General features: G+C 37.9%; 1 protein-coding gene across 14 annotated transcripts in view; it reads left to right on the forward strand.

Annotated features, from left to right (window-relative positions):
• ARID1B (AT-rich interaction domain 1B) overlaps positions 1-12289 on the forward strand; it is a 398456-nt gene that overhangs the window by 304563 nt on the left and 81604 nt on the right. For all 14 annotated transcript variants that reach the window (XM_074948671.1, XM_074948674.1, XM_074948664.1 and 11 more), the window contains one exon: positions 7327-7506. In XM_074948671.1, coding sequence (XP_074804772.1) covers positions 7327-7506 — 180 coding nt within the window. The remainder of the gene's footprint in view (positions 1-7326; positions 7507-12289) is intronic.

The following is a 12289-nucleotide window of genomic DNA, read 5'->3' on the forward strand; positions in this document are numbered from 1 at the left end:
TAACCTTTATATGAGGCCTCCCTAAAAATATTGAATGGCTAATCTGAGCTTCCTTATTTCTTTTTAAGTCAATACATAAAATATCTAAGATCTAAATAATATATTTAACAATAGCTTATATTTATTTAGGTCTTTTCGTTCTAAAGGATCCCAAATGGCTTTGCAAACTACAATATATACATTTATCACTGAGGAGCTGCTGCCAGAAATGGGGAAGGCAAAAATCAACAGACCACAGCATGTGGCACAGCAGTGTGAGGACAGGGACATTTTGGGGCCAAAGACAATAGGCTAATTTTTCATTTATGAAAAATGTCACATAACATTTTATGTCCATGTAAGACAGACAGGACACACTACATATATTTATGGTCTTGTGCTCAAAACCTTGCATACTTCATGGAATTCAGTATATTTACCTCATAAGAAGGAAACGCTGAGCAATCCAGTGGAGATTTGAACCTGAATCTCCAGGACACTAAATTTTTCAGACCTGAAGTTCTGACCATGAAGCCTGCAGACGCTACAGATTAACACACTGAAAAATGCCCTTCCTTCCACTCTTTCATCTTTTATTTTCATAAGTATGCATGTTATGGGGGAAACAGACAAATGTCAGTTGTATAAAGCAGACAGACTCCTTGGAGTTTTCACACTGATGCTCAGATTCATTTTTTGCAAACCATGCTAACAAGTGAAATTATTGTGGATCTGTTTTTTCTAACTGCAGTTTATTGTTGTCCCAGTTTCCATGGCAAAAGGCATCATGTACCATGTGTGCTGCGATAATACATTGTTTGCATGTGAGATAGTGTATTAAGGGCCACATGAACAGCAGTCTTTGCCTCTGTCAGTGTGTTGAGGACTCCGCAATCTACCCACAGTGCTGCACTTAAACTTTACACCAGAGAGCATTAGGCAAGAGTTGTATAAGGAATAGTTGGATTTTTCTTCCCAAGCTACCATCTGGGTAGTCTGTTTGATCCTTCCCCTGATTCCAGTTTATCAGTGATAGATAATATGAATTTCAAGGCTAGGCAGTAGCTGAGCAGGGCTGGGGGTGTGAAGAAATTTAAATATTATTGCATGCCATACCTAGACAGGGTTTTGTAATATCAGAGAAAGAACTGGGAGAGAGTCAGCCAGTTAACCTAATAGCACAGCTGGTAGAACACTAGGGGGTCTGGGTTAAAGCCTTAGCTAGGTCATTAGTTTCCATCTTCCCCAAAGCTACTGGCATTGTCAAGAGAAACTGGCTGAAAAATAAACAATTAAGATATTGTAAGATATTAAAGAATAATAGGAATTAAAAAAAAAAATAAATAAATGCAACAGATCCAATATCCCCACCTTCCCCCAAATAGAAACTTGGCCTCTTTGTGAAGAGGAGCAATCACTCTCGCTGTCTTTGCAGTTGGAGATGATTTTGCTAAGGTGGTGCGTTGTGTGACTATTATTTCACACATGCAAAGAAACATCTTTTGTTGAACTGGTGCAAAGAAACAAGGCAATCAGTCTGCAAATAATAGCAGATGTCAAGATGAAAATAAATTGTCAAGGTGCCAAAGAGAACACATGTTGTGTGTTAATTGTGGCCCAAAGAACCTTGAATGTTTTTAGTAGCATCCTGATGCACTTGTAGAAGAAGTTGAGGTTCATGCTAGCTAATGAAAGAGCTGAATGTAGAAATTTGATTTCTGCATAGCTGGTATGGCAGAAATAAAATATTTTTTTCCCAAAAAGCTTTAGAATTTATTGTAGAATGAATGATGAGTCAGAGCTTACATCAACCCTGAGTATTTTTTCCCCCATAGAATTTTGAGATCCTTCAGCATTTTTTAGAATCCAGGAATTGATAGTTCATGAAGTGGAAAAAGATGTTTTTTTTTAGGGGCCATTAACTGAGTACCCTGGCTTCACCATTGTTCTTTTGATTCTGTTGCTAATTGATTTTATAATGTTGCTACCCTTCAGTTGAAAGGAGGGTACCACTTCTCAAATGTTTGTGTTTGGTGTTCTATTAATCGTTTATTCGATCAAATACAAAAACGGATTTTGTGCCTCCTCTCTCCCTTAAGAAAGCAGCTCCTTTGAACCCCATTCAACATACACCCTGCCCCCTACTTTTAACTTTGAATAAAAACCTCTGCTCCTGGGCAAGTAAGAAAAATAAACAAAGTCGTGTGCAAAATGTGATTCTAACTATGGTCTTTTACGTGGCTTGGGCTGTCACTCTGGGGCAGGAAGGGAGGTCCAGCTCCAGCCCAGCTGCCTCCCAGCTCCCCTTTCTGAGCGGGGCGTCCGCCCAGGCTCCCAGCTCCCTGCTCAGAGCCAGACAGCTGCCCAGGCTCCACACACAGAGCTCTCCGATGGGCAGCTGCCATGCTCCTGGTGGGGACCAGGGAGCCAAGAGCCCAGGAGAGGGGGCAGGGGCTGTAAGTTGACTTATGTTTGTAGTGTAGACATGCCCTGAGTGTCATGTCCTGGAAGGAAGCTCTCCAGAGTCCAAACCAGAAATATGAAACATTGAAAGAATCCCTCTCAGATTTTAAAGGAGAGCCCAGTATGTACTAGGACTGCAGTTCAGAAATTGATTAGTGCTTGATAGATAGCCCTGGAATATAACCATATTCAATAAATATATAGTGATGGTGGGCATTGTACAAATATGTATTAGGCTTGGTCTACATTTAAAAGTTAGGTCAGCATAGCTATATCTTTCAGGGAAAGTGAAAAATTCACACCCCTGAGCACCATAGGTATTCCAACGTAACCCCCAGTGCAGGCACGGCTATGTCAATGGAAAAAAATTTCATCGACCTAGCTACCGCCGTTCAGAGAGATGGATTACAACAAAGGAAAAACCCTTCTCTCACTGTAGGAAGCATCTACCCTACGGCACTATAGTGCCATAACTGTGCTGCTGTAATGCCGGTAGTCTAGACATGGCCGAAGTGAGTCTGAGTGCATTAGTTCATGAAGCATCTAGTAGCATGTTATACATATCTATGTACATACATATGAAGAGAAAAAATAAAATTTTAAATCTCTGGTAAACGTCTGATAAATGTTTCAGACACAAATAAGTATCAGTGATGTGTGGGATACTGTAAAAATGCCATTTACTTTTTCTGGCCCTTTCTGAAGGAAAAGACAATTTTTCATTGTCAATAACAAAGATTGTGTGTTTTATTTTCGCATTTTACTAAAAAGAGATCAATTTGTACCTAGCCAATTTAAAACTTTACATGTATGTTTTATTTGAATGTAGAAATGTATTTTATCTTAAGTTAATTGTATAGCTATTAATAGGTAGTCTGCTACAATTTCACTTGTTTCCTGCAAAATGCAAAGGCAACTTTAATGCCTTTATGAATTGTGTACTTAATAAAAAGTTTATTTTTTAAAAAGAAATATGTAAATAAAAAAGTTCTATACATCTTAAAAATACAACAGCATACACTTTATTCAGCTACTCTTTAAATAGCTCACCCTTACCAAATCTCATTTGCATATTTTCCTGTGGCAAGTAATTTCTTATTTTGATGGCTAGTAAAATATAGTTTGTTCCTCCATTACCATAAATAGATTTTGTTTGTTGATGAGTGCATTTCCATGATGATTTTTTAAGGCTAAGCATACTGCTGTTTTACAGCAGTTTCCTAAAAGAAGCAAACTTGTCACACAAACTGACACATCTGATGCAATCTAGTTATTTGACCACCCGATTCCCACTCAAATGTAACCCTAATGTAATCCCACTTCTCTTCTTTTAAAAAAAAATCAAAAAAACTTTATCTTAAATCTAATTGTTAGAAAGAAAATGTATTTCTTTTTTGTTCTGGTTATAAAATGAACACTTGTCGGAAAATGTGCAAGCAAGGAAAAATGAATGAATGCCAGCTGTTCCCTGCCCTCTTGATAAGATTCCTAAAATTGATGCAGTTTTCTCTTTTTGGTGTGAGAACTTTAATTTTTTTGATCATGAACCAGGTTCCTTTCTAAGATATTTGGGCTTCCTGCAGATATTTAGAAACAAGCTTGGACTTCTCCATGGAGCCATGGGAGAATGGCCATGTCTCAGGGAAATCCAGATCAGGACCCAATCCAATCCCTCCTTCCAGTTCACATCAACAGTGGTACTGAAACACAACCTATTTCTCTCCAGAAATAGGCCTCAGGGGGCATGTCTCAGGACATGATTTTAACTGGTCTCAGACAGTTGGGAACAAAAGATAAAGTAGCACAGATGTTCTCTCTGCATCTCCAGGCTCCATCGCATCGTAACTTCCTCCCCTCTCCAATCTCAAAAGATAACAAGAAACACCAAACCATCCTGAGAGAAATCTCACATCTTCTGAAAGCCGGGGCAATAGAACCAGTCCCTCAGTTCAAAAGCTGATGAGGATTCCACTCCCTTTGCTTTGTGGTTAGACAAAGATGCAGGAGCTGTCCAGTTCAACCAAAAGCTCTAGAAGCTGAACAAGAGGTCATTTGGGATGGAGACTCTTCCTTCCATTGTTGTTGCAGTCTCTTCAGGAGACCTTCCAATGTCAGTGGAGGTGGAAGAAATGTATCTGCACATACCCATCAGGCCCTGTCCACCTGTGGAAACCATCACTACCAATACAAATCATTGCCTTTTAGTTTGTCCACTGTAGCCAGGATGGTCAAGAAGGTATTAGGAGTGATAATAGGCTGGCTGAGGAATCTTTTTAGCCAGTGCAACATTTGGAAAGTTAACCATGTCATATAGATTAAAAGGTCCATTGTGAATAGGAAGGCTGTGTACTTTATGTGCTTACTGGATATAGAAGTGGGTTTACTATCTTTATAATAAAAGACTTATAGTGCAGCTAGTACAGAATGTTTCATTGAAATGGATCCCAGGAGTGTGATACAGGTGGCCTCTGTTGGAAATATTAACATTTATTTCATGCCAACTATTATGTTAGGATTTAAATTAGTTACAGTGATGTCCTCTGGCCGCAGATTTTTTGTAATAAGTTTTGTCTGCGTAGTAAAGTAAACTATTTTACAGTGTAGGAGTCTGTCTCAAAACAGAGCTGAATACAAAACCCACATAAATTCTCCCAGTCTGGAAGTACGGAAGTTCCCAATCGGTATTACCCTGTCTTCAAGGCATCTCTTTTGACCTTGACTACCATGATTTGTCTTGCCACACTACAGTGCATACTGTTTGCTTCCTCTAGACTCTGGGCTCACAAACTATTTAAAGGGATACTACCCAATTCCTCACACTACAATAATAATTTATTAAATGTTCAATAGTTTGTCACACTCAGTATCACGCAGTGGGGAAAATATGCTTACAGTTAGGGCCACTGCCCCTTTTTTTGCCACTTCTTTTCACCAAACTCCTTTCTCTGTTTCTCTCCCACTTCCTTATCTTTGTATCTCTCCTTCTTTCTTCCTTCTGAATTTCCTTCCCTGCAGCAACTTCCAGTTTCCCAATACTCATCTATGGGCTTCATTTTTACCTTCCTCCATTCCACAACTAATACAAGCAATGGCATAATATTCTTATCTCTTTAAATCTGACGTTTAAGGTGTCAATAGGCTTTAGCGTTAACCCCCTTCCCCCAATTAGATTAATGGAGAGAAGGAGAAACAGACACCTTTCAGAGCTTTTGTGTCTGATCTCTCCAGTCCCAGAAGACAACACTACATGAGTTTGTACTCTGTTCGCATTTTGGAAGGTTTTGTCTGCAATCATGAAGGACAGAAACTTACTCTTTTTTTTTTTTTTCCATGAACACTTACATTCTGCAGAATCTGAATATGGCAGCATCAACACATCCAGCAAGCCGGATCCAGCATTTTATACTGTGCTGTAGAATCTGAAAATGCTATCTCTCCACTGTAGTAAAATTGCCATTTTAAACTGTCTAATCCCACTGAATATTGACTCAAAAGTGTCTGCAATACTTGAGAAAAAATAACAAAAGATCTTTCATTTTTTATTTGAATATCTTCATATTCTTGCTGCCTAACATTTTGTATTTGAACAGTAACTTTTATTCAAATACAACTTCAAGGCCTAACATGCTTTTGCCTCACTATATGTAATTCTATTTGTGCTTGAAGAGTAGTGAAAATACTCTGTTACTCAAAACTTTCTCTATAATGTTGAGTTGAGGGAGCTTTTTTCAGGCAAATGTAAAGACAGATCTTAACAGGCAAACAGGACAGGTAAGAAATTACCTTTCCTCAAGAAAACAGAGAATGACTTGCTGTCTCCTCAGCAAATCATCATCAGAGTTAAAAGCAGAACTGAAGACTCTCAGAGAAAAAAACCCGCAAAACTAGTAATTGTGTACAGACATTTGGTGGGCTGCATTTTGTAAGATTTTTCTTTTCTTTTCTTTTCTTTTCTTTTCTTTTCTTTTCTTTTCTTTTCTTTTCTTTTCTTTTCTTTTTAATTATTGGAAAAATAAAAGTTTCATGGAATCCCCTCTCTTCCCTCCCATTTTGTGGGGTTACTACTATGACTTTATAGGGCTGTTGATTTTTAATTAATTTTATTAGACCGCTGATTGTAAATTGAACTATATATCAAAAATGTGATTTGTTAATACTTTTCATTTATGGAGGGAAAATAAAAAAGTATGGAGTTCAGATGTGTTGATGACAATATAGATGCCTCTAAATTGGTGGAATAAGGATCTGGAAAATGGATGGGGACCTTTAGGTATACTTTATTTATGACTGCTACATCCTGCTCCTCTTTTCAGTGATGTTTGGAGCTCTTATAAGTGGCACAGGTAATAGAAGTATTGATGGGAATGCCACATTACTGGACAAAAAAGCACTGTGTTCTGGTAGCAAACAGTCAGATGCTAAACCTCCTACATAATGATCCTCCCACCTCCCCTCCCCTGGTGAATTTAGTTATTTTTATTACAGTGAACAGAATTGCTGTTAATTCTGTTTCTGGAGACTTTCCGTTTTTGAAATTGTCTTTCAATTTAATTAAAATAAAATAAGTAGGACTCCACTGCCCTTCTTTGGAAAGTAAAAATTTGTGAGCCATATCTCTTGACTTTGGATTTTGAGTCAACTTCTTTGCTGACTGCAATGGAGTTATGCCAGCAGAGATTTTGACTTATTGTCTCTGGTTCTGTTTGTTTTCTGATGTGAGCAATTACAGCTGTCTGTTGTCTGGGAATCTTTACTTTGAAAATTATTTAAAAAGTTTCTTCATAAGGAAGGGGATCCCTTAAAGAGAAAATATAAATGTCTTCAGAAATATTAAAGTGAAAGTTCTGTATTTACATTTTTGTTTTGCTATTTATCTCTCTTTAGGTTTTATGGCAGGCATACAAAGGAACCCACAAATATCCCAATATGGACCTCAACAAACTGGGCCTTCCATGTCACCACATCCTTCACCTGGAGGCCAAATGCATCCTGGGATTGGTAGTTTCCAGCAGAGTAATTCAAGTGGTACTTACGGGCCTCAGATGAGCCAGTATGGACCACAAGGTAATACAACAAACAAACCATGAGACATGCTGTTAATCTGTAAGGTAAAAAACTGATAATTTTGTGGAAAACTGTTATTCAAAGAATGCCTTTTTTTAAAAGGACTCAATGGTGCACCTTTTGTTTTAAAATAATTGCAAAAACAACTTTAGCTAACATCATATTCAAAATGTTATTAGCAGTCTTTGTATTCTTTAATTTCTCAGTAAAATTCACTAGCTTGTGGCACTTGAGTTAAAACTTTTTGTTTTGCGTTATTATACTGAGTCCAAGGACGAGGCAAGAAATTATTTGACATTAAAAAATAATTTGGGGACATACATGGAGTTGTTTTCCAGTGTTGCCACATCTGACTTGGTGACTGAAGATAAAACTGGACATATATATAAAAATAAAATAATCCAAGACAGGCCAAGACACAATGTTAGATGCTTTGTAAATTTTAAAGTAGGGTTAAGTCTGCTTGAGTTGAAACTTTACCAGTTATTTCCTAGAAAGGTAGAAGCACTAATAGCCATGTATTTTTATTTTCCATTCCAACTCTGTTTAGCGTTTCAGGTTTGAATTAACACACAATTTCAAACAAAATTTATCTGCAACTGTCATGGCTGCTCCATGATTTTTCAAAAATGGTTATAAGTGGTTTAGTAAATTAGTTAGCTGGTTCACTTACCACTCTAGGATACAAATCACTGAGACCTGCTGATCTGTGTACATTCACATTTTCCCAGTATTTCCTTAATTGCTTTTTGTCATCAGCTACAGTATTGATAATGGTCTTAATTACTTCCTAATTGTCCATATCTCTTCCTGTTTTTGATTTGTTACTTTCCTGTCTCCTTTGAATGGAAATTTAAGATTTCATATTATGTTTGTAAGAGCAAGAGTTTGTCCTGGGTCAGAACATAAGCTGGCCAAATGTTTGTCCTCGTCCAAAATTTGCCTACTCACCAGTGTTGGGTATCTCATTGTACACCACTTAGCTAGCCCCCATTAGCCAAGAGATGACAGCATTTCAGCAATGTATGTGTATGTTGATGAAGCAGTTATTAATTATTCTTTATTATTTTATTAATTTACTCTGTCTAAGTAGATTGTTGTCTTCACTGGTTTGGTTTTCTGGCCAAGGGAGTAGCTTCTTCTAGATTAACACCACTGTCTGCCTGTAAATGTGTCACCATAAAATACGCATGGAATATTGGATCTGTAATGCTGCCTGGCCCATTCTTTTGGAGGCCAGGCTTGTCATCCCTAGGATGTGCTTGAGTTCTACCAACTCAGTGAACAAGCATCACAAAACTGGTCCCAAAACAGGACTTCCCTTGATATATGGAGCCCCGAGGCCAGTTTGAAATTTTGTAGTAACTGTGAGGGTTAAAGTCTATTCATGAGTATCATAATACAGTAGTTACTGTGGGAATGTAATATTGAGCTCTAATGTATACGGTTTGTGAATTTTAACTAACCCTTCAAATAGAGAGAGAGAAAGAGATAGGTCCTTTTATTTTGCTTGTTTGACAGAACTGTTGAGGGATTTAAAAAAAAAAAGAAGAAACAAATTCTACCCCTGAACATTTAATGCACACAACCTTGAACTAGTCTGTTGCTTCGTCTTTAATGGATAACCTTTAAAGTATGCATCTGTTTAGAGATTTAATGAATTTCCAGCAAAACCACTGAATATACAGGGACAGTATTTCCTTTCAAATTGGATCAAAAAGCTTGTCTGTTTCAGCAAGTTCTTCCCATTGCTTGTTTACTGAAAACAGCTATTTTCTTGAAAAAGGTCTGTATCTTGATCCAGGAAATTCTGTAGAGGGCTCATCAGAATGCTGTTGGAAGTGAGTTCTAACAAGGAGGATGATTTTAGTATTCTGAGTTCTATCAGAATTAATCCCTCTCCTTGTTTTGTTTTGTTGGCTCTTCTCACTCCACAGAAAATCCCCTTCTCATTAATCCCTATGATACATTTGTTCTAGTGGTCTGAACAAAAGACTAGGAGCAAGAACTGCTGAATTCTAATTCTGACTCTGCTGCTGATTCCCTCTTTCAACTTGGGCAAGTCAATTAATTTCTCTGCTTCAGTTTCCTTAACTGTAAAATGGGGATAATAATACTTCATAGGGATGTGTGAAGATTAATTAGTTAAGTCCAATTTACTGGTGCCTTCCTTTCGTTTGTAAAGCATTTTGTAGTTGTAAAATGTTGTAGGAGTGCTTCTATTATCTGAACAGCGAGCAGTTAGCTTAAGTGGTAAAAATCCAGTGGATTTATTATGTACCGTCATTACTTCCAGCCACATTGGTACTGTTGAGATTCCAGATCACGGAAATAGCTGGTGTCAGTGCAGTAAAACATTAGCTGAATGAATCCACGCTGATTGAATGGAAAGGTTTTTATACTAAATCAATGCATTTAAGTAACATGCCAGAGATTACTTTATTTTTCTCTTGAGTTCAGCAGTTTTTTCGCCTCTCTTTGTAGATGAAAGTGCCTATGTAATGATTTTATGGATCATGGTCAGAAGAAATGGCTATTAAAATGTGAACTTGGGGGCAGTAGGGGAATGAGCATTAACAAGTAGTTTCAAAAGGGCTTCGTGAATAGTGTGATGGATGTAAAGGGTGTTTCTCTGTCAGAGCCTAGAGGGGACTGGTGATCCTGTCCTCTGGCAATTGTAAAATTAGTACACTGCAGACTCTGTGTTGTCTGGGTGACAAAGGGAGAAGAGAACTTGAAATTTGTCACCATGTTGTTTGACCACTTATGAAACATTGGCATGAATGTTATAATTATATTAAATATTCACAATCACTAATCATAATGTGTCTTGGGCTTTATCCAATATATTTTTAGTTTGAATGCTTAAGTTTTATCTTTTAATAGACACCTCTTCATTTTTTAATAAGCATAACTTGTACTTTCCTCTCTTAACACTTACTTGCTAACCTTTGATACATTATGAGTATTGGGAAGGAGATCTGTATAAAAGCTCATTCTGGCTCAGAAAGTCAAAAAATCACTTTTTTTTAAATTATAGCTTTGTTAAATATTTCTTTCAGTCACCAAATGTACATATACAAAGATCAAACAGACAATAAATTAACATTGAAAGGGTGCACTTTACAGCATTATAACACTTTGGAAATAAGAACCTCAAAAGTTACAGTCAAAACCTTTTACGTTGCACACAAATATACTTAAAATTAAGAATATACGACAGTGTTGCTCCACTTGTCTTTCAACTGTCAAAATATAAATAATATTTTATAAAATTATTAAAACTAAAAGAATTCACTAGAATCTTATTCACTTTCCACTGTTTTGTTCATTTTAGCCTTTGGCCAGCAAAGCACTTAAGCCCGTGCTTAATTTTAATCACACTAGTAGTCCCATTTAACTCAATCAGACGTCTTGTGTACTTGATAAGCATACGCTAAAGTGCTTTGCTAGATCGGGTGCCTTAATTTACGTTTTCTTTGTCACTCACGGACCAGTCCTGCAAACCCTTTCTCAAGGGAGTAGTCCTTACTCTGCAATAGAATAAAAATTACTCCTGTGAGTTAGGGTTTGCATAAGTTAGCCTCCAACTATAGAGTAGAAATTATCTGAGTTGTTTATGGTCAGTTTCGCGTGGTTGTCATGCATTTTCACAGCAATAGTGAAGCTCATTTGTATAGGACACAGCTCTCTCGGGCCGGTCCAAGTCTGAGGGACAAATTCCCACAGAAATAAAACCATCACAAACCTCACCACTTTCTGCTCCAAATTCAAGGCGCACTTCTTCAACCTTGCTTTTGCTAATATACAGGCATAGCAAAGGGTATATATATTACATTTTTGAAAAATATGAAAAAAATCCTCAACACCATTTTTCTTGCCCACCCCAAAGAAATAAATACACTTAAACTGTATGGAAGCTGTCTTTTTGTTCTGTGTTGTAAAATGGCTCATACAGTGGGATCCAAGTCAATCACTAGCTCTCCTATGTGCTACTGAATACAAATAAAAAATAATTGTTATCGTAATGGATGTTAGTCACTTCCCTTAATTTCTTCTGGAAGGTTCTTAGATACTTAGCTATTAGGGCCATAGAAGAATCAGCATAGAATAGAGCCCATCAGGGCCTATTAAGGATGGGATTTTTCTGAAGTGTACAGTGTTTACCTAACTCTGCTCCCATTTAGGTCTGTAGTAAAACTCTCATTGACTTTAGTGCAGTGGTGGGTAACCTGCAGCCCTTCAGGGTAATCTGCTGGCCGGCCACGAGACAGTTTGTTTACATTGACTGTCTGCAGGCATGGCAGCCCACAGCTCCCAGTGGCCGCGGTTCGCTGTTCCCAGCCAATGGAAGCTGCGGGAAGTGGCAGCCAGAACATCCCTGTGGCCCGTGTTGCTTCCCGCTGGTCCCATTGGCTGGGAATGGTGAACCGCAGCCACTGGGAGCTGCGGGGGGCTGTGCCTGCGGACGGTCAACATCAGCGAAATGTCTCGCAGCCCGCCAGTGGATTACTCTGGTGGGCTGCAGGTTGCCCACCACCGCTTTAGTGTATTAGGCCAATACTGAATGCTATTGAAATCCCACCCAAAATCTTAAAACACAAAGAGACAAACAAAAAAACGCTCTTCATTTAATTTTAAAAATATAACATTAGTACCTATTAATCTTATGTTTTGTCATTTCTTTTTAAAGTAAAAACTAAAGCTCCAGTTCTACAAACGAGTGTTTGCAGGGTTGGCTCCTAAACATGAGGCCTCCGCCACTTGATAGCGTCCCCTAATC

Source organism: Natator depressus, chromosome 3 (genome assembly GCF_965152275.1).
Source record: "Natator depressus isolate rNatDep1 chromosome 3, rNatDep2.hap1, whole genome shotgun sequence".
NCBI lineage: Eukaryota > Metazoa > Chordata > Testudines > Cheloniidae > Natator > Natator depressus.